Below are 22,785 nucleotides of genomic sequence, written 5' to 3'. Positions count from 1 at the left end.
TTCTCTGTCAGAGTTCTGGTGGCATAAGAAGGACAGGTTGCTTACCTGTAACAGTATTTCTTCGAGTGGTCATCTGCGAATACATACAAATGGGTTTCTCTGCGCCTGCGCAGTGCTGTTCGGAAACTTCTGGAATCACTGGGCAAAGTTAACTTTGCAACATATAGAAACTTTTTGGCGGTAACTCCGCCCACCCGTTATAAGGCCCCTGCCTTCCCGCTCTTTCCCCAGTTCCGCAATTTTTTCCACCAAGCAGGCGATGGAAAGAGCCAATCAGAGCAGGACACTGAGGGGACGGACGGGTGGGATTTGTATGTATTCGCAGATGACCACTCGAAGAAATACTGTTACAGGTAAGCAACCTGTCCTTCTTCTTCGTGGTCTCTGCGAATCATACAAATGGGTTTAGACTGACAAGCTTAGGTATGCGGCGGAGGGAGTGTCCTGAGACCAAAGCTATGGTAAACCAAGGGTATATTTATTGCAATAATAAACACCTGGAACCCTAAAAGAGTCAGTCTCTTTGTTCATGCACAAACCAAACATAGCAATAGTATTGCAAACCCTGAGAAGGGAATAACGAGTCATGCAAGACCCGTCCCATTGAAATTGTGCAAACCAACATTCAACAGCATGTAAACGCAAAGGCATTATATACACAAATGCTGAAACACAACCATCAGTAGTGCAATCAATGCAACCCTGAAACCAACACAGCCTTCCCGAAAGCTGCGTCTCGAATGGCTCTGGTGTCCAACCTATAATGTTTGATAAAAGTCAGAGGTTGGGACCAAATAGCAGCCCTGCAAATATCCTCCAAGGGGATACTCAACAGGAATGCGGAGGATGCTGACATTGCCCTTGTAGAATGGGACCGAACCCTGCCAGGGAGAGGTTTGCCCAGGAGTTCATAGCAGAGGTGGATGGTACCGGCCACCCATTTGGAAAACCTCTGAGCAGACACAGGCAACCCTTTCTTCGGTTCCGAGTAGCATTGGAAAAGTCTCTCGGACCGACTGTAGGCAGCAGTTCTGTCCAGGTAAAACGCCAGCGCTCTCCTGACATCAAGAGAGTGCAGGCTCCGCTCCGCATCCGAGGTCGGGTTGGAAGCGAGGGTGGGCAACACAATGTCCTGGCACATATGAAAGGCAGAGACAACCTTAGGTAAAAAAGTAATATCTGTCCGGAGGACCACCTTGTCCTTGTGAAACCTCAGGAAGGGCTGGTCTCTCCGCAAGGCACATAGTTCACCCGCACGGCGGGCAGAGGTGATGGCCACAAGAAAGGCGGTCTTCCAAGTCAATAGTCTCAAGTCCGCTGTGGCCATCGGTTCAAAGGGCTTGGACTGAAGTGCGGCCAGCACCGCCTCCAAGCTCCAAGCCGGAGTCGGTACCGACACGGGAGGGTACAGGTTGACACATCCCTTAAGGAACCCCTTCACCAAGGGATCCCTGAAAAAGGAAGCCCTCCCCCCGAATTGATACTTGGCACAAATAGCAGACAAGTAGCACTTGATGGATGAGAGGCGCAACCCCTCATCCAATAGCGCCATCAAAAACTCCAACACCACAGGAGTGGAGACCTCGGCAGGAGACAAACCCTTTTCCTCAAGGAAGAGACTGAATCTCCTCCACTTGAGGGCATAGGACCGCTGGGTGGATGGTTTATGTGCAGCCAGGATTACTCTGCGTACCGGATCCGATAACGTAGTCAGGGACGAAGCCTCCAGGCCACCAAGGGTAGGCTCTCGATCTCTGGGTGTCGAATCCGTCCGTCTCGCATCGTGAGGAGATCGGGACGGGGCTCGAGGCGGAGATGTTCTCCCCTGGAAAGTTGAAGGAGTACTGGGAACCACGGCTGTCTCGGCCACCAAGGAGTGATGAGGATTGCCTCCGGGCGATCTGCGGTCATCTTGGAGACTACCCTGGTTATTAGTGGAAACGGTGGGAAGGCGTACAGCTTCCGCCCCGACCAAATGAACCCGAACGCGTCTCCAAGGCAATTGTGGTTCGGCGTTCGGGAGCAGAACTGGAGACAGTGAGTGTTGTGGACAGTCGCGAAGAGGTCGATCTGGGCTCGACCCCATCTGTCGAAGAGGTCGTTGACGGTCTCTGGATGTAGCCTCCACTCGTGGCAGGTGGATGAGGATCTGCTGAGTTGATCCGCCAGGTCGTTCTCGTCTCCGGGCAAGTGAATTGCTTGGAGGATGATCTGCCTCGGAATGCACCAGTCCCAAATCCGTAGAGTGATGTCCAGTAAGGTCCTGGACTTGGTGCCTCCCTGCTTGTTGATGTAGAACATCACAGTGGTGTTGTCCGTCCTGAGCAGTACCACCTTGTCCGTGACATTGGGCTCGAATGAACGGAGGGCCTTCTCCACCGCTAGCATTTCCAATGCGTTGATGTGGAGGCATCTCTCCGCTGGAGACCAAGTATTTCTTATTACGAGGTCGAGTAGGTGGGCTCCCCAGCCTTCCAGCGATGCGTCCGTCGTGAGAGTAATTTGTGGTTGTGGTGGAACGAACGGCATGCCGGCGCAGACGTTGCGGGAGTCTAGCCACCATTGCAGAGAAGAGGCGACAGGTCTTGGGACGGTGAGCCACTTGGAGGGGTGATCCTCTATTGGGTTGAAGACCGATAGGAACCAGGCCTGTAAGGGTCGAAGACGAAGCCTTGCGAAGGGGGTGACATAGGTAGTCGATGCCATGTGGCCCAGGGCTATCTGAATGACCTTGGCCGCGACCCTTCTGTGAGCCAAGCACGCCCGAACCGCTGTCGACAGAGCCTGGAAACGGTCTCGAGGGAGATATGCGGTGCATAGCACGGAGTCGAGGACAGCGCCAATAAACCCGATGCGCGTGGACGGAACGAGATGGGATTTGTCTAGATTGACGACCAGTCCTAGAGATGCCAGGAGCTCCAGTGCAAACCTGGATGCCTCTAGAAGTTGGTCTCGCGAGGTCGCTGCAAAGAGCCAATCGTCCAGGTATGGAAACACCATATAGCCTCTTTGGTGAAGATAGGCTACTATCGGTGCCATGCACTTGGTGAACACCCTTGGTGCCGTGGCCAGGCCGAAGGGAAGAACGTTGTAGTGGTAAGCATCGGATCCGACGGCAAAGGTAAGGAATCGTCTGTGGGATTCTCGAATCCCTATGTGGAAGTAGGCATCCTTGAGATCGATGGTTGCAAACCAAAGTCCCTGGTGGAGCAAAGGCAGGATAGAAGCCAACGTTACCATGTGGAAACAGTGGTGGTCAAGGAATTGATTCAGATCTCTCAAGTCTAGGATTGGTCTGATGCCTCCATCAGCCTTGGGCACAGTGAAGTACCGTGAAAAGAAGGATCTATGGAGGAGTTTGGGAGCCACGGGTGAGATTGCTCCCTTGGCAAGGAGAGAGCGCACTTCGTCAAGAAGGGTGTCCGAGGGTGGGGTGGAAACAAAAAATCCAGTTGGAGGGAGGTCAAAAAACTCGAGGGCATAACCCCTACGGACAATTTTGAGGACCCACGAGTCAGATGTAATGGAGGCCCAGATGTTAATGTGAGGCCTCAGAATATCAAGATAGGAGGAAGGGGAAGAGGAGACGAAGCACGCTGGGACCCTTCAGGACCTCTTTTTAGATTGGTCGGGCTCCTGTTGGCGGTTCTTCCGGTACCGACCAGTATTGCGTCGACCGGAGGAGGAGGAAGACTGTGAGGGGTATCTCTGCCTCTGTGGTCCCTGTTGTTGAAAAGAACGGTCCTGTTGGAAGGGCCGTTGGGACTGACCTTGAGTGTGCCAGGGGCGCTGCCTCTTCCTAAACGGTTGGGTGGGCGTCGAAGACATGCCGTGCTTTCTAGCGGCTGCTTTCATACGATATTTCTTATTGAGAGTCTCATCAGTGTCGGTATGAAACAGGCCAGACCCGTCAATTGGCATCTCAATAGCAGCCCTGGCGTTGAGGTTGAGATCAGAGCTCCTGAGCCATGCATGCCGACGAAGGGCGATAGCGGCTGACATTGCTCTGCCCACGCAATCTGTGATGTTTCTAGAGGTGGTGCCCATGACGTGAAGGAGACGCAGGCGGATGCTTCGGTGTCGGCACAGCTGGGTCCAGAGCACGGCGCTTAGGATGCTTGGATGAGAAGCACTCAAAGGCATGTTCTTTGGAGACAGACATATAATATTGGTCTGTCTCCGAGTCGTAGAAGAAGTCCGGGACCTTTCGTCGAGGGACCTCCCGTGTGGGCTCCGGGATCGGGGTTGGGGACCGGCGCCCGGAAGACAACGAATCTTCATCCCCGGAGTGAATGAACGGTACCGTGGACACGTCCCGAAATGTAGCCGTGGGGGCTGTGTCGGTCCGACGGCAGGAGGAGCTGGGCTCGGAAGGAGGTATACCAGACACCGATGATGGAACCTCCCTGGAGGTTTCAGGCCACACAGAAGGACCAGAGGATGACCTGGACTTTTTTGGAACCGGGTCGGGTTGGAAGAGATTATCGAGGGCCGCTGAATGAGAAGCCTTGTCTAAGCTCTTCTTCCTTTTCTTTGAAGACTTGGAGGGGTCTCGGTCGCCATGGGATCGCGAACCATCCCCTTTAGACAGAGAGGTGGTGTGGGCCCCTGCATCAACCTTGGAGGTGTCCGGAGGCATCAGAGAGGTTGACGACTTCGATTTCTTGGATGAGCTCCCAACGGGCGTAGGAGCCTTGGAAACCGAAGCCTCGGTCCCGGACCCATGGGTCTTCGGGTCCCTTGGATTTTCTGGGGTCGAAACCGGGTTGCGACCCGAGATCTCAGTTGGGGTCTTAGAGACTTTGGCGCTGGTCTCAGATGTAGTGACCCGATCCTTTTTCTTCCGAATGACAGAAGAAGAGCCGGAAGATTCCCCTGTGCCCGAAACTTTATGAGGGCGTTTTGGGGGTTTGATGGTGGCTCTGGGTGCATCAAGACCACGGGCCACAGCGGTGGCGGCATTGGGTTCGTTGAAACCACGGGCCGCGTCGGCCGGGGGAGCTGAAGACACGCTGGCCGGGCTGTCACGGGCCGGAGCAGAGCTCACTACCGGGGCTGAAGACGGTCGCGGGTCCCCCTCATCTGGTCTCTTGAGAACTCCCTGGGCAATAGCAGAGGTGAGACGAGATTCCCGGTTCTTTCGAGCCTGGGATGTCATGGACCTACAGAGTGGACAGGCCTTGACATCATGGTCTCTCCCCAGACAAAGAAGACAGGAGGTATGGGGGTCCTGGATAGGTACTTTACCGCCACAGACGTCACACTTCTTGAAAGGAGCCGGAGACATGGTCGAAGGAAAAAACGAAGCCAGCGTCAAAAACGGTCCAGAGTCACCAAAACACGGAGGACGTGGAAGAAGAATTGTCAAAAACAGTCCGAAGTCAGAAAAAACCAGTGATTCAAGCCAAAAGAGCTAGCAAATGCAAGCGAAGTTCCCTACAGCAGCCAACGCAGTGGAAAAAAGGAACTGGGGAAAGAGCGGGAAGGCAGGGGCCTTATAACGGGTGGGCGGAGTTACCGCCAAAAAGTTTCTATATGTTGCAAAGTTAACTTTGCCCAGTGATTCCAGAAGTTTCCGAATAGCACTGCGCAGGCGCAGAAAAACCCATTTGTATGATTCGCAGAGACCACGAAGAAGAAGGACAGGTTGCTTACCTGTAACAGTATTTCTTCGAGTGGTCATCTGCGAATACATACAAATAGGTTGTACTGCGCCTGCGCAGTGCCTTCGGAAACTTCTAGAATCACTGGGCAAAGTACTCTTTGCAACATATAGAAACTTTTTGGCGGTAGCTCCGCCCATCCCTTATAAAGCCCCTGGTTTCCCGCTCTTTCCCCAGTTCCGCCATTTTTCCGCCGTGTAGGCGACAAGGAGTGAGCCAATTCATAGCAGGACACTGAGGGGAGGATGGGCGGGATTTGTATGTATTCGCAGATGACCACTCGAAGAAATACTGTTACAGGTAAGCAACCTGTCCTTCTTCTTCGTGGTCTCTGCGAATCATACAAATGGGTTGAGACTAGCAAGCTAAGGTTAACGGCGGAGGGAGTGTCCTGACACCATAATTAACCAACAAATGTTTATTTGCCACAATAAACCAGAATTCAAAAACACTGTCTCAAAGACCCGTTTGTTGTACCCTGAGTCAAGTGCGTAAACAGAAAACCCCTACCCCTAAGGGGAGAAGGGTTACATCAGATAGCTTAATACAGTGGTACCCCGGGATACGAATGCGCCGCCTTACGAAATTTCCGGGTTACGAAAAAAATCCAGTTAATTAATTGTTTCCGGGTTACGAAGGTTATTCCGGGTTACGAAAAAAATTTTGGTGCTTTTCGGCGCGATTTCACACGAAATCGCGGCTTTCGCTATTAAAGCCTATGGGCTTTTCGGCTAGCGAAAGTTTTCCGGGTTACAAAAGCGGCGGCGGAACGAATTAATTTCGTAACCCGGGGTACCACTGTATGCTTAAAGGAGACCAGAATCAGTGCAATTCAGACACCAGGATAGCCCTGCCAAAGGCTGCATCCCTCTTGGCCCTGGTGTCCAACACGTAATGTTTGATAAATGTCAGGGGCTGTGACCACACTGCAGCTTTACAGATGTCATCTAAAGAAATCCCTGACCAGAAGGCAGAGGATGAGGCTACCGCCCTTGTGGTGTGGGAGCGAACCCCAGCCGGCAACGGCTTCCCCAAGAGTTCATATGACAAATAAATGGTGCTTGACACCCACTTGGAGAGTCTCTGGGCCGACACCGGCAACCCCTTTTTCGGTCCCGAGTAGCACTGGAACAGTCTCTCGGAACGGCTAGAGTCCCTAGTTCTGTCTAGATAGAAAGCCAGTGCCCTTCGGACATCTAGGGTGTGGAGGGCCCTTTCAGCATCCGTAGTCGGGTTCGGGGCCAAGGTAGGAAGCACAATGTCCTGACACATGTGGAACAGTGACACAACCTTGGGTAGGAACGTAATGTCCGTCCTAAGGACTACCTTGTCCAAATGAAACCTGAGGAATGGCTGGTCCCGTCTCAGTGCACAAAGTTCTCCAGCCCGACGAGCGGAGGTAATCGCCACTAAAAAAACTGTCTTCCAGGTCAGGAGTCTGATGTCCGTTGTGGCCATGGGCTCAAAGGGCCTGGACTGCAAGGCCCCCAACACCCCTTCTAGACTCCAAGCTGGGGGTGGTAAGGACACCTGAGGGTTTAAATTAAGAAATCCCTTAATTAGAGGATCTTTGAAAAACGAAGGCTTACCCTGAAAGTGGAAGAAGGAACAAATGGCCGACAGGTAGCACTTAATCGAAGTAAGGCAGAGGCCTGAGTCGACCAGGGACATTAAAAAGTCCAACACCACTGGCGTCGAGACCTGAGCAAGAGAAAGGTGTCTGTCCGCCAGAAACTTAAGAAATTTGGTCCACTTTTGGGAATAAGATTTACGGGTAGCCGGCTTCTGGGCAGCTAGGATGACTCTGCGCACCGAGTCTGGTAAGCGTGCTAGGGATGGATCCTCCATGCTACCAGGGGAAGGGTGTCGATGTCGGGATGGTGGACGCGACCTCCCTGAACTGTGAGAAGATCCGGCCTGCGTTCGAGACGGAGAAAAGTGTCCCGGGAAAGATGAAGGAGGCTCGGGAACCAAGGCTGCCCTGGCCACCACGGAGTGATCAGGATGGCGTTGGCAGTCTCCGATGTCATCTTGGATACTGTCCTGGTGATCAAAGGGAACGGGGGGAAGGCGTATAGCAGCACCCCCGACCAGTCGAATCCGAACGCATCCCCGAGGGAGTCCTCGTCTCGCGTCCGGGAGCAGAACTGGGGACAATGTGTGTTGTGGACAGTCGCGAACAGGTCTATCTGAGGGGTTCCCCATCGACGGAAGAGGTCTTTCACAGTGTCTGGGTGAAGCCTCCACTCGTGGCATGATGATGGGGACCTGCTGAGAAGGCTCGCGAGGTCGTTTTGTGTCCCTGGCAAGTGAACCGCTTGAAGCAGGATGCCTCGGGCGATGCACCACTCCCACACTCGGAGCGTGATGTTGAGGAGGGTGCGCGATCTGGTGCCTCCCTGCTTGTTCAGGTAGTACATCACCGTGGTGTTGTCCGTCCGGAGTTGTACGACCTTGTGGGAGAGGGAGGATTCGAACGCCTTTAAGGCCTTTTCCACCGCTATCAGTTCCAGGGCATTGATATGCAGGGCCTTCTCGTCGAGAGACCAAGGGCCCTTCGCCCAGAGATCTAGAGCATGGGCTCCCCATCCGTCTTCTGACGCGTCTGTGGTTAGTGTTATCTCCAGCTGGGGCTGTGAGAACGGCATGCCTGCGCAAGCGTTCCGGGAGTCGAGCCACCAATGGAGGGAACGGGCGACTGGTCTCGGGATGGTGAGGCAACGCGATGGCGCGTCGGCCTCTGGGTCGAAGACTGACAGGAACCAAAACTGGAGGATTCGGGATTGAAGCCTTGCCCACGGTGTGACGAAGGTTGTCGAGGCCATGTGTCCCAGGGCCACCTGGACGTCTCTGGCGATGACTCGTCTTCGGTCCGTGCACCTCCGGACGGCTACGCGAAGCGCGGCAAACCGGTCAAGGGGTAGGAAGGCCATGCAATTGTTGGAGTCTAGGATGGATCCAATGAATCTTATTTGCTTGGTGGGAAGCAGCTGTGACTTTTCGGGATTGACCACCAGTCCTAAATCGTTTAGAAGAGCTAGGGTTTCCGAGGTGTGTCGACGGAGCTCCTGGCTTGAAGGGGCCACTATCAACCAGTCGTCTAGGTATGGGAAGATCCTGATGCCTCGGCGATGAAGGTGGGACACCACCGGTGCCATGCACTTTGTGAATACCCGAGGAGCCGTGGCAAGGCCGAAGGGCAGAACGTTGTACTTGTAGATGTCCGTCCCGACGGCAAAGGCTAGGAACCGGCGGTGGCTCTCCCGGATGCTGACATGGAAGTAGGCGTCCTTCAAGTCGATGGTCGCAAACCACAGGCCCTGGTGCAACAAAGGTAAGATAGAGGCAAGGGTTACCATCCGGAACCGGTGATAGGAAAGGTAAGCATTCAAGGCCCTCAAGTCCAAAATGGGTCTAATGCCCCCATCAGCCTTAGGGACCGTAAAATAACGGGAGAAGAAACATCTAGGGATGTCGACGGCATCGACGGGCGAGATGGCGCCCTTGGACAGCAAAGTGCGTACTTCGTCGAGAAGGGTGTCTGAGGGGGGGGGGTGGATAGGAAAGCTCCAGTTGGAGGGAGCTCTTCGAATTCGAGGGCATAACCCCTACAGACGATGGTGAGGGCCCAAGAATCGGTGGAGATCGAGGCCCAGATGTTGGAGAAAGGCCTCAGCCTATCCAGAAAACAAAGGGAGGAGGAGGCGACGGAGTACGCGGCATCACTTCAATTCCTCTTCTTGTTCTGGTCGGGATCCTGCCTCCGGTAATTCTTTTTATACTTAGGAGCGGAACGACGACCTGAAGAGGAGGAGGACTGTGAGGGGTACCTCTGCCTTGGCTGATCCTGGCGCTGAAAAGGACGATCCTGCTGGTAGGATCTCTGACCCTGCCCGTACCACGGACGGACGCCAGTGAAGCGTTTACGGGAAGCCTGAGGAGAGGATGACATACCGTGCTCCTTTGCTGCGGTGCGCATCCGGTACTTGAAGTTGAGTTTTTCATCCGTCTCGCGGTGGAAGAGGCCGTCCTCGTCAAATGGCATGTCCTCTATGGTGGTACGGGCGTTCTGGTTGAGGTCCGAAGATCTCAGCCAAGCGTGTCTACGCAAGGCAATTGCCGCAGCCATGGATCTTGCCGAGCAATCTGTGGAGTGTCTGGCAGACGTGATTAGCCAACTCCCGATCGAGTGTGCCTCATCTCGAACCTCGGAAAGGGTGGCCTGTGAGTCATCCGGGAGGTCGGGGATTAGAGGGGAGATCTTCTCCATCAGCCACTGGATATATGCCCCCATACAAGCATTGTAGTTGGCCACTCTAATCCCCAGGGCTGAAGAAAAATAAGCCTTCTTGGCTAAAGCGTCTACCTTTTTCGCCTCCTTGTCAGCCGGCATCACGGACGATTTTGGGGTAGATGTCCGCTGAGCGCCCTCCACAATGGCGGAATTCTGCCTCGGGTGGCCGAAGAGCCATGAAGGAATGGAGGGAGCAATCCTATAAAGGGACTCAACCGTAGAGGCGAGTGCTTCCCACGAACATCTCGCGAGCTTCTCTAATGATGGTAGCAGGGGGATTGCAGGCGGGGTGGGAAGCTTGCCATGGATTCTCCTTTCGATGGGGTCCGAGGCCTCATCTTCCACCTGGGAGGTCTGGATGTCAAGTGCATTTGACATCTTTATCACGTGCTCAGCAAAGGTGCGGACATCATCTGAAGGTGAGACGGCCCCGGGCTGGGCGAATTCCTGGATGGAAGGTTGGTAGTCTTCGGCATCCGAGGAACCGGAGTCGCTCCGGGGACGGTACCGAGTGTGAGAAAGGGTCTCCTCCTCGGGGTCCAGATCCACTATTTGAAGGTCGGGGTCGGGGGCAACCTCAGCCCGGCGGGAGGACGATGTGGTGTCCCGGGTTGGCCTGGTGTGTGGATCTAATTTGGATTTCCGCGAAGGAGTCCCAAAGCGGGATACAATGGAGTCGTGTGGGACCACCATATAATAGGTGTCCGTCTCACTGTCATAAAGGTAGTCCGGTTTCTTCGGTTCCCTCGGAGAAGGCGAAGCGGCCCGGTGGACCATGGCGGTGTGGACTACCGATCTCGGCATCGGGGTGACCGAACGACGGCTATGCGTGGAGCTCGCTGGAGATGCCGGTTCGGAGATGACGTCAATAGTGTCATCCGGCATGTGGCGAAAGCTAGGCAGGGCTCGGCCAACCAAGGGAGGACTACGAGGACGGTCCAGTCGGGTAGCGGAGGCCTTTGCGTGCTTGGAGCTCCCAACCTTAGAGCCTTTCTCGGCAGGGTGAGATTCTAGGGATCTGCGCTCGGTGGCCGGCCGGTCCCGAGAGGTCTCCCTACGACGGGAGTCGTCCAGATCTCGCTTTTCGGAGCGGTGACGCTTAGCCGATGGGTGTTGGTCCCCCAAGGAAGACGTATGAGCCCTCTTTGAAGCCGACGGCGACATCGTAGCTGAAACCGAAGCCGGGGTGGCCGCCTTGGAAGATGAGGGCCTCGAAACCGAGTCCGCTGAGGCCGAAGGCTTCAGGACCGAAGGTGTGGATCCTGAGCCCTTAGTTGAGCTCACCAAGGTCAAGGCCTTTGGGGCCGAGGATCTCGAGGCTGAACCCTTCTGGGCGCTCGAATCCGTTTTAGAAGCGCGGCTCTCCTTAGAGCTCTTCTGGCGCTTATCCTTCTTGGACGGTCGAGGAACGTCCACCGAAGGTGTGGTGGCGTCGGGTCCCTCACGGAGGGTCACCTCCACAGAGGTCGGAGGCTCGGCCATAGGCTGAGTTGGGGCCTCGGGAAGAGCTGGTAAGGGCGCGGATCCAGTCGAAGAAGGCGGGCCCAGAGAAGACACGGCACCTGTGGAGAAGACCTTGGAGTAGATGGCCGCCTTCAATCTAGTCTCCCGGTTCTTCCTCGCTTGGGGAGTGAGGGATTTACACAGGGCGCAGGATGCTGGGATATGCGCCTCTCCCAAACACAGGAGACAAGCTGAATGAGGGTCCTGGCCGGGGATTTCCCCCCCGCAAACGGTACACTTTTTAAAGGGCACCGATGGCATGATCCGCTTACGGTTCGTAGTCAACAATCCGAGGTCCGCAACAAGGGTCAATCTGGTTCGAGAGAATGGGAAGTCGTTTACAGTCCAAGGTCACAACGTACAATCAATCGAGGGTCAAGCAAAGCGTGGTCAATAAAACAGTCCGTGGTCAAACTACCAGTGATCCGACAATCAAAGAGGAGTGAAGTTCCCAAAGGCAGCTAACGCGGCGGAAAAAAGGAACTGGGGAAAGAGCGGGAAACCAGGGGCTTTATAAGGGATGGGCGGAGCTACCGCCAAAAAGTTTTTATATGTTGCAAAGAGTACTTTGCCCAGTGATTCCAGAAGTTTCCGAAGGCACTGCGCAGGCGCAGTACAACCCATTTGTATGATTCGCAGAGACCACGAAGAAGAAATCATAAATACCTGGATTCCATAGGATGGAGCGATGGGAAGTGCTGTCAAACTGCATTATTTCTTAAATGCACATGCAGCCTCTGTTTCTCTACTCCCGCTGTCTAGAATTCTGAAACACCCCTCCTAAATCTCAGCTACTGGAAGTAAGAGCCAGATGATAAATTATGGTGGTATATTCATGGCCCAATGAATGAGGCCTCAAGAAATTCTCTAAAGAAGAAACTGGCCCTTGGGTGGCAAAAAAAGAACCAGAATCCCCCATCCTTACCCCCCAAATCAGCCTGGTACTACTCAATTACACTGCAGTGACCAGAGTTCTCTCCTTTTACACGCATGCAGCCCCTTCCCCAAACACAAGGGCCCACAGACTCACTCTTTTAATTTTCCGATATTCTTGTAAGATCTGATCATGGATTGTCTGCAAAAGAACAGGCACAGAGTGTTAAAACATAGCAAGGACAAGAGGGGGCTGGTAAACTGGTGCTGTATTAGGACTAGGGGGAACCTGAGTTCGAATCTCCACTTAAGACACAGAAATCCACTGGGAAACACCGGGAAACAACTTCAGAGTAAAGGCAAGGAAAGGCACCTCTGAAAAAATCTGGCCAAGAAAACCCTAAGAAAGGCAGGGCAGTGTAGTGATTTGAGTGCTGGACTGGGAAACACTGGGCAAGTTACTTCTCTCAGCCTCAGAGGGAAAGGAACAAAAGACACTTCTGAATAAATCTGGCTAAGAAAGCCCTAGGAAAAGGCAGTGTGTTGTGGTGGTTTGAGTGCTTGACTAGGGCACGGGTAGGCCAGGCTTTGAATCCTTGCTCAGCAATGGAAATACGAACATTGGCTTACTTTGTGAGATGTTTGTTTTCAGCAATGGGACGGTGGCTTCTACAAAGACTTTTCATATCCCCTGCCTGGTCAGAGGGGGGCAAAGGGAACCAACCAACTACAGGATGCTTCTCCTCCATTGCTAGAAAACCACTGGATGACCTTGGGCAAGTCACACTCTCTCAGCCTAACAGGAAGGCAATGGCAAACTCTCTCTGAATGAATCTTGCCAGGAAAACCCCCGATACCCTTGCCTTAGGGCCACCATAAGCCAGAAATAACCCAGAGGCACACAACCTCACCATTTCCACAGACTTGCAATCAAATATGGCAATTCTGCTACTTCTCTGCTACAGTTGTCATAAACAGTTTGGCTACAGTCTGAGCTTCCCACCAGCCACATGGACTTCCTACCTTGTACTCTTCGGAGCCCTGCGAAAGCTGTTTCAGTTGAGAGTCCAGCTGCATGAACCGGCACGTTATCCTTTCTATGCGGGCATGGAGGTCACGGTACTCGCCGTACTCTGCGTTGAAGTCGTTTTTGTAGCTCTGGCGTTGCTCCGAGGAAGAGATGGCACCATATTTGCTGGAGTAAGGAGAAGAATTGAAAAATGAGGAGAAACCTGAAGCCCTATGGCCAGTTCTGGGCACCACAGTTCAAGGATATTGATAACCGGGAATGTGTCCAAAGCTGGTGGCCTGAGATGGCAAGCCTTTTGAGGGATGGCTCAGGGATGTTTAGCTTGGGGAGGAGAAGTCAGCAAGGCGACATGACAGCCATCTTTAAATACCTGAAGGATGTCATGGAGAAGATGGAGCCAGCTTCTTTTCTTCTGCTCCAGAGACCAGAACACGAACCAATGGATTCAAATTAAAAGAAAAGTGATTCCACCTAAGCATTGGAACTAGAACATTCTTGATGGGCAGATTAGCTTGAGAGTGGAACAGAATGGGAGTGAGAAAGAAGGACAGGTTGCTCACCTGTAACTGTGTTTCTTCGAGTGGTCATCTGCGAATTCACACAAATGGGTTATTTCTGCGCATGCGCAGCAAACTCGGAAACTTCTAGAATCTCTGGGCAGAAAGTCATGTAACTTTCTGCAGTCTCTTTGCAACTTTTTGGCGGTATCCCCGCCCATCCCGTATATAAGGCCCCTAGTGGTCCGCTCCTCTTCAGTTCCAAATGAGCCACGAACAGCGCGGCAACAAGCGTTGTCAATGAGCAGACACTGAGGGGAAGGATGGGTGGGTTTGTGTGAATTCGCAGATGACCACTCAAAAAACCAGAAAATTAGAAAAAACCAGTGATTCAAGCCAAAAGAGCTAGCAAATGCAAGCGAAGTTCCCTACAGCAGCCAACGCGGCGGAAAAAAGGAACTGGGGAAAGAGCGGGAAGGCAGGGGCCTTATAACGGGTGGGCGGAGTTACTGCCAAAAAGTTTCTATATGTTGCAAAGTTAACTTTGCCCAGTGATTCCAGAAGTTTCCGAATAGCACTGCGCAGGCACAGAGAGACCTATTTGTATGTATTCGCAGATGACCACTCGAAGAAATACTGTTACAGGTAAGCAACCTGTCCTTCTTCTTCGTGGTCTCTGCGAATCACACAAATGGGTTAGACTAGCGAGCTGTAGTCTTTGGAGGAGGGAGTGTCAATTAACACAAATCAATAAACAATAAGTATGTAAACCGAACACATGTGTTATTTATTGAAATTAACACAGGTTAATGAATGGCAGAAAGTAACACTGCCCTCCCAAAGGCTGCATCCTGTCTGGCCCTGGCGTCCAGCCTGTAATGTCTGATGAATGTCAATGGTTGGGACCAGACGGCAGCCTTACAAATGTCCTCGAGGGAAATTCCCGTCAAAAAGGCTGCGGATGCTGCTACCGCCCTAGTTGTATGGGCTCTAACCTGACCTGGTAAGGGCTTGTCAGCCAGCTCGTAGCAGAGGCGGATGGTGTTGACTACCCACTTGGAGAACTTCTGCGGTGACACCGGCAGCCCTTTCTTGGCTTCGGAGTAACATACGAATAGTCTCTCCGAGCGTCTGAAACCAGCTGTCCTGTCCAAGTAAAATGCCAGCGCTCTCCTAACATCTAGAGCGTGGAGCTGGCGCTCAGAGTCTGTGGTCGGATTAGGAGCCAGAGTTGGTAAAACAATGTCCTGATTGATGTGAAAAGCAGACACTACCACTTTGTCCTTGTGAAAACGGAGAAAGGGTTGATCCATCCTAAGGGCACATAGTTCACCAGCCCAGCGGGCTGACGTGATAGCTACCAGGAAGGCTGTCTTCCAGGTTAAGAGTCTCAAGTCCGTGGTAGCTAATGGTTCAAAGGGCTTAGAGGCTAGATAAGCCAGAACCGTGTCCAAGCTCCATTGTGGTGGAGGGTCCACAATCGGGGGATGTAGGTTGTTAAATCCTTTAAGGAACCTCTTTATGAGAGGGTTTCTAAACAAGGAAGGTTTGTCTTGAAAGCAATAATGTGAAGAGATGGCAGACAGGTAGCATTTGATAGAACTCAAGGAGAGACCTACCTCCGTTAAGTGTCATGAGAAAATCCAGGACTACCGGGATGGAGACACGGGCTGGTGGAACTTCCTTGGTTCATAGAAAGGCAAGGAATCTGTCCCATTTGTAGGCGTAGGACCTCTGGGTAGAGGGTCTTTGGGCTGCTTTGATCATATTTTGTACACCAGATGGTAGTGAATTTAGGATTGAATCCTCCATGCCACCAATGGGAGAGACTGCATCTCGGGGTGGTGGACTTGTCCATCGTGAAGTGAAAGCAAGTCTGGTTGGTGTTTCAAGCGAAGATGCTCTTGGTCTCGTTGTAACAGGGGAGCAAACCACGGCTGTCTGGGCCACCACGGGGTGATCAAGATCGCATTCGTGGAGTCTGACCACATCTTTGTCAATACCCTGGTGATTAACGGAAAGGGAGGGAATGCATAGAGGAGGCCGTTTGTCCATTGAAACTGAAAGGCATTTCCCAGGGAGCCTGCTCCACGAACCCGTGAGCAGTACTTGATTAGCTGGGCATTGCTGGGGGAGGCGAACAGATCCACCATGGGTGTGCCCCATCGTTGAAAAAGGCGGGAGACTACCTCTGGATGTAGTTTCCATTCGTGGCACGTTGTTTGGGATCTGCTGAGTTGATCCACCAGGTCGTTTTCGTCTCCTGGAAGGTGGATGCATTGAAGCAGAATGTTGTGCTGTATGCACCAGTCCCAGATCCGGAGAGTGATGGCTAGAAGAGTTCTTGATCTTGTACCTCCTTGCTTGTTGAGGTAGTACATGGTAGTGGTGTTGTCCATGAGGAGGAGTACCACCTTGTTGGAGAGTAAGCCTTGGAAGGCCCTGAGCGCTTTCTCTACTGCCAACATCTCCAATGCATTGATGTGGAGGTTCGACTCTGTTCGTGTCCACTTGTCCTTGACTGTAAGGCCTAATGCATGGGCCCCCCATCCCTGCAGGGATGCGTCTGTTGTCAGAGTTATCTCTGGCGAAGGCGGGGTAAATGGCATGCTGGAACAGACGTTGTCTGGTCGGAGCCACCATTTCAGTGAGGTTTGGACCTTCCTTGGGATAGTGAGAATCTTGTCCGGATGGTCCCTCACCGGATCGAAGGCGGACAGGAACCAAGACTGTACGGGTCTGAGGCGCAGTCTTGCCCAGAGGGTAACGAAGGTTGTGGAGGCCAAATGTCCCATTGCAACTTGTACCACATGGGCTGGTAGATGTCTGTACCGTAGGCAGGCTCGTATGGCGAGCGTCAGGGTTTGAAATCTGGACCGTGGAAGGTAGGCTTTGGCTGATTCTGAGTCCAGTAGTGTGCCTATAAAATTGATCTGTCTGGACGGAGTTAAATGAGACTTTTCGAGGTTGACACGAAGTCCCAAAGATGCCAGAAGGTCCTGAGCAAAGTCCATCTGGAGCTGAAGGGCCTCTCTGGATGGTGCCGTGAACAGCCAGTCGTCCAGGTAGGGGAAGACTACGATTCCTCGCTGACGAAGGTAAGCTATGACAGGAGCCATACACTTCGTGAAGACCCTTGCAGCTGAAGACAGGCCGAATGGAAGGACCTTGTATTGAAAGAAATCTGGTCCAACGGTGAAGGCGAGGAATCTGCGATGGTCGTTCCGTATCGCAGTGTGAAAATAGGCGTCCTTCAGGTCCAGCGTGGCAAACCAGGCATCCTTCTGCAAGAGTGGCAGAATAGAAGCAAGAGTTATCATCCTGAAGCGTCTATAAGCTATGAAGGCGTTCAGGGCACGCAAGTCCAAAATCGGTCTAAGGCCCTCAGGTTTTTAGGGACAATAAAGTATTTAGAAAAAAAGCAGTATCGGGCCTGGGAAGGTTGTACAGGCTCGATAGCACCTTTGTCCAAGAGGGGAGTGCACTTCGTCGAGAAGGGTGTCCGAGGGGACGGTGGTAATGATAGCTCCGGTGGTGGGGAGCTCAGAAAACTCCAGGGCATAACCCCTTCGAACTATGTTTAGGACCCAGGAGTCTGTTGAGATGGATGCCCAGGTGATATAAAAGGGCTGTAAGCCGTCTGTCTGGGAGATGACGAAGTGCGCTAGGGGGCTTCAGAATCTCTTTTTGCCCCTAGCATCTTTCTTCTTATAACCTGATTGGTAGCGGTTCTGGGGCGGTTGGCGACGGTCTTGTTGGGAGGGAGACCTGGAGCGCCCGCCCTGGCGTGAAGAATCTTGGGGTTGGAACTGCCTTTCTGGATGGTGGAAGCGTTGCTGGCCGTGGTGGAACCAGTTTCGTTGGCCACTGTACCGTTGCTTGGTCGGTTTGGAGGAGGAGGCTGACATGCCGTGTTTCTTGGCAGCTGTTTTCATCCTGTAACGAAAACTTAATTTCTCATCTGTCTCTTTATTAAACAGGCCGGAGTTATCAAATGGCATGTCTTCTATGGCCGCTTTGGCCTGGGGGGTCAAATCTGAGGAGCGGAGCCAGGCATATCGGCGAAGAGCTACCGATCCGGAGAGAATTTTGGAAGAGCAATCAGTTGAGTGTCTAGCTGATATTATCTGCTGACCTCCCACAGAGTGGACCTCATTCCTGATGGCGGACATAATCCTCTTCTTATCATCGGGGAGCTCACTGATGATAGGGTCCATTTTCTCCATAAGGAGTTGAACATATGCCCCCATGCACGCTGCATAGTTGGCAATTTTTATGTCCAATGCAGCGGAGGCATAAAACTTCTTCGCCAGGCCGTCGATTTTCCTACTCTCCTTGTCCATGGGGGATGAGGAGGGACGAGCCGCAAAGGAGGTTTGTGAGCCCTCCATAATGGCCGAATTGGGTTTTGGATGGTTAAACAACCAAGACGGTCCTGAAGGTGTGACCCTGTAGAGGTTCTCTATTTTCCTCGAAGTGGAGGAGATGGATGCCGGTGTATCCCATGACCTCTTGGCGATTTTTTCCAGGGATGGAAGAAAGGCCAGGGATGGTGGAGCGGGAGCACAGCCGTGAATCCGGCGTTCCACCGGATCGAGGGCATCATCTTCAGGGTGAGCGACCTCGAGTTTGAGAGCATCTGCCATTCTGATTACCTTATCAGAAAAGGAGCGGACATCGTCCATTGGTGAGGGGGCATCCGGTTCCCCAAAGGCTAGGGATTGTTGTGCATATAGCTGGACAGACAGGGAAACTGAACGAGAGCGGGAAGCGGAAGGGGATCTGCTGTCCCTGTGGCTCAACGGAGACGGGTCCCTCATAACGGAGCGACGTGTGACTGTCTCTACAGTGTCACGGTGTTGAGGAGAGTGAAGCCTCACTCTTGTAGGACCGGGGACGTTGCGGCGGAGGTGGTCTGCGTCTACCGGTAACAGGTATTGGCCGGTGTGGTAGTCATAGATCAAGTCCGGGTAGGTGTCAAATAATGACCTGTCCGGCTGGTAGTCCTCCATAGGGGGGCTGGAGCGGCGATCCCTATCCAGGGCTTCGTCAGCTTCTGTTCCCAGAGTGGCTCTGTCTCTCTGTAGGGTTGGTAGTCTATCTCGTCTGGGACGGGATGGTGAGGCTCTGTCCCATCTAGAGCGGGATGGTGAGGTTCTATCCCGTCTAGAACGGGATGGTGACCGGGAGCGCTTCTGCCTCTGCGGTGATAGTTGAACATCCGAGTCAGGAATTTCTCCTTCAGATTCGGACGACTCGCCAAGATTGACTATTTCCAAGTCTGCATCCTGAACAGAGAGGTGTGATGAGATCAGAACTCTGGGCTCGAGAGGTGGAGCCGAAGACGAAGCAGACTCTGGGATTGGAGTTGGTACAGGTCGTGAATCCGGTGGAGGCACCGAGACAGTACTCGGGGGGCCCCTGCGCCTGGTCTTAGGCGGCGGGGACACTGATCTAGCCTTCCTTGGTTCTAGACCATCTTTGGACGCCTTGGAGGACTTTTGTTTCTCTCCATGAGGCCTTTTTGAAGCCTTATCCGGCTTCGATTTAGATGCCTCCGAAGTCTCCGGCTGGGCCTCGGTTAGAGCGGGGCGAAAGGCCTTTTCATATAGAGACGCTTTCAGCTTCTGGTCTCTATTCTTCAGGGCTTGGGCCGTCATGGCCTTACAATGCCTGCAGGAACCGGGGATGTGGCCTTCCCCCAAGCATAGGACGCATTTGTCATGTCCATCCGACATGGGTATTTTAACCCCGCAATTAGCGCATTGCTTGAAAGAAGCGCTGAGAAACGTTACCGGTCCGGGTCAATCCGTGAGAGTCAGGCAAGGTTGAAATCGGCAAGCAAAGAGAGGTTGAAGTCCGTTCCGTTTGGTCAAATGTCCGTTTTAAGGGCTTTGGTCAGAGATTCAGTACTGAACAACAGCAAGTTCCTTGAGCTGCTAGCGCGGCGGAATGAAGGAACTGAAGAGGAGCGGACCACTAGGGGCCTTATATAGGGGATGGGCGGGGCTACCGCCAAAAAGTTGCAAAGAGACTGCAGAAAGTTACATGAGTTTCTGCCCAGAGATTCTAGAAGTTTCCGAGTTTGCTGCGCATGCGCAGAAATAACCCATTTGTGTGATTTGCAGAGACCACGAAGAAGAATCATAGAATCTTAAAGTTGGAAGGAGCCCCAAGGGCCATCTAGTCTAATTCCCTGCCGTGCAGGAATTACAACTAAAGCATCTCTGAAAAATGCCCACCCAACCTTGGTTTAAAGACCTCCAATAAAGGAGTTTATCCCTGACCAAAACAGTACATTGACTTGTCAAACAGTTCTTACAGCCCAGACCTTCCTTCTAAAGTTTAGATGGAATAACTTTTCTTGTAATTTAGATCCACTGGCTCACGTTCAAGTCCATGGAGCAGAAAAGAAGCTCACTTCATCTTCTACCTGGCATCACTTCAGACATTTAAAGATGGCTTTCATCTCAGTCTTCTCCAAGCTAAACAATCATATCTTCATCAGACATTCCTGATAAGGCTTGGTTTCCAGAACTTTGATCGTCTCGGTGGACACGTTCTAGGCGGAAAATCTTTCTTTGGAGGTCTTGAAAGTGGGTATGGAGGGCTCTTTTTTTTGGGGGGGGGGGGGGAGGTGACTTAACTGTTTATTCCTGGACCGGCAGTGCATGCAGTCTCTTCCACCCTTATGAAACTAAGCAAACAAAGATGGAACAAACTCTGGAGGGGTCCTTCCTTTAGAGGTAGAGCTTAGAAATTCCAAATCCAAATATGTTTTTAAGTCTTTTTTAAGTCTAAGAGATCTAGCTAGGTTGAGAAAGAATAAGTAAATATTTCAACTTAATTAATTAGCTAACTAACCAATCAATTTAGGTGGACTGAAATGAGGATGGAACAAATTTAGGGAGAAGATGGTATATATTAGCTACAGAAACAGAACTACTGTGTACCTCTAGCAGTTCTCTATTATTTGTTTTATACACACTCCATCCATATAAGAGGTGCAGGTAGCTCAGTGTCTATAATTGGTTGGTAAAATGTGGTCCTAAGAGTCTTTTCTGTGGTTCTTGATACCCATAGACCTGTTTTCAGGTTAAAAAGTCCATATCGATGTCTTTTCTTGGAAGCCTCCAGGGCCACTATGTTTCAAATACACTACTGGACACCCCTCCTCTTCTCACACACCCTGTTTAATATTCAAAATAGCCAGTTTTAAAACCCAGAAGTAGAAATACAGCCCAATCTATGTTTTCCTTCCTCCCTGGGAGGGCTTTTTAATAGGATGGCTCTGAAGGGCAGAAAAATGAGCCCCTGGATCAACAGATGTTGCCCACCTTCATCTACAGGTAGTTGTCCTCTAGATATCTGAATGCCAGGGAGACAAACAGAAATGGCTCCTGTCCCTGCTAATGGGCATTTGGGTGCCCCTATCCCCAGTAGGTAGCTGAAGCCCCCCAAATAGATGGATAAATAGGCTCCACTTTCAGCAAGCCCCTTATTCTAATTTGGAAACTAGAAATGCCAGCTTGCTGACACTCACAGTAAGTAAGCCGGTGTTTCTGATGTTGATGTTGTGACTCTGGTGTTGTGGCATGTCCCGTTCACACCTGGAAAACAAAAAGGAGGGATGGAGTGGAAGATGATGGTTGGCGCTCTCAAACTTTGACAAAGTACGTGTTGCTTTCTCTCATCTTGGGAGAGGCGGGGTATAAATTCTACATAAATAAATAAATAAAGGAGGAGGGGTGGGAGTAACAAAAGACTTAAATCTCTGGCATGCAAAGCAGGTGACATTTCATGCTGAGGATTCAGGGCAGAAGCGGAGTGAATCATGCAAATCCTCTGTATTAGTGGTTCCCAAACTTTGGTCCTCCATTTGTTTTGTACTTCAGATCTCAGAACCCCAACCAACTTGGCCAGGAGACAGGAATTATGGGGTATAAAGTCCAAAATATCTGGAGGACCCAAGGCTAGGAACCACTGTCAGTGATTCTCAAACTCAATGTGTTTTGGACATCATCTCCCAGAAGCCTGACATCTTGGCCAATGGTTCTGGGATTCTGAGACCAGAAGTCCAAAATAACTGGAAGGTCAGAGCTGGGAAACGGACAGGTTGCTTACCTGTAACAGTATTTCTTCGAGTGGTCATCTGCGAATACATACAAATGGGTTTCTCTGCGCCTGCGCAGTGCTGTTCGGAAACTTCTGGAATCACTGGGCAAAGTTAACTTTGCAACATATAGAAACTTTTTGGCGGTAACTCCGCCCACCCGTTCTAAGGCCCCTGCCTTCCCGCTCTTTCCCCAGTTCCGCAATTTTTTCCACCAAGCAGGCGATGGAAAGAGCCAATCAGAGCAGGACACTGAGGGGACGGACGGGTGGGATTTGTATGTATTCGCAGATGACCACTCGAAGAAATACTGTTACAGGTAAGCAACCTGTCCTTCTTCTTCGTGGTCTCTGCGAATCATACAAATGGGTTTAGACTGACAAGCTTAGGTATGCGGCGGAGGGAGTGTCCTGAAACCAAAGCTATGGTAAACCAAGGGTATATTTATTGCAATAATAAACACCTGGAACCCTAAAAGAGTCAGTCTCTTTGTTCATGCACAAACCAAACATAGCAATAGTATTGCAAAACCTGAGAAGGGAATAACGAGTCATGCAAAACCCGTCCCATTGAAATTGTGCAAACCAACATTCAACAGCATGTAAACGCAAAGGCATTATATACACAAATGCTGAAACACAACCATCAGTAGTGCAATCAATGCAACCCTGAAACCAACACAGCCCTCCCGAAAGCTGCGTCTCGAATGGCTCTGGTGTCCAACCTATAATGTTTGATAAAAGTCAGAGGTTGGGACCAAATAGCAGCCCTGCAAATATCCTCCAAGGGAATGCCCGATAGGAATGCAGAGG

At 51.8% G+C, this 22,785-nt stretch overlaps 1 protein-coding gene across 1 annotated transcript in view; it reads right to left on the bottom strand.

The window, feature by feature from the left end:
• The window catches only part of LOC149284559 (RNA polymerase II elongation factor ELL-like), a 91,823-nt gene that overhangs the window by 8,949 nt on the left and 60,089 nt on the right, over nt 1-22,785 (bottom strand). The window contains exons 9-11 of the mRNA XM_089496554.1: nt 21,404-21,470; nt 13,357-13,528; nt 12,491-12,535 (exon numbers count right to left, since the gene is read on the bottom strand). Of these exons, the coding sequence (XP_089352680.1) occupies nt 12,491-12,535; nt 13,357-13,528; nt 21,404-21,470 (284 nt within the window). The remainder of the gene's footprint in view (nt 1-12,490; nt 12,536-13,356; nt 13,529-21,403; nt 21,471-22,785) is intronic.

This window comes from Sceloporus occidentalis, unplaced genomic scaffold, assembly GCF_023333645.1.
Source record: "Sceloporus occidentalis isolate IW3139 unplaced genomic scaffold, rSceOcc1.0.p SCAF_91, whole genome shotgun sequence".
Lineage (NCBI taxonomy): Eukaryota > Metazoa > Chordata > Lepidosauria > Squamata > Phrynosomatidae > Sceloporus > Sceloporus occidentalis.
The sequence above is the reverse complement of the archived record's forward strand: the minus strand, read 5'-3'. Positions and strand labels throughout refer to the sequence as shown.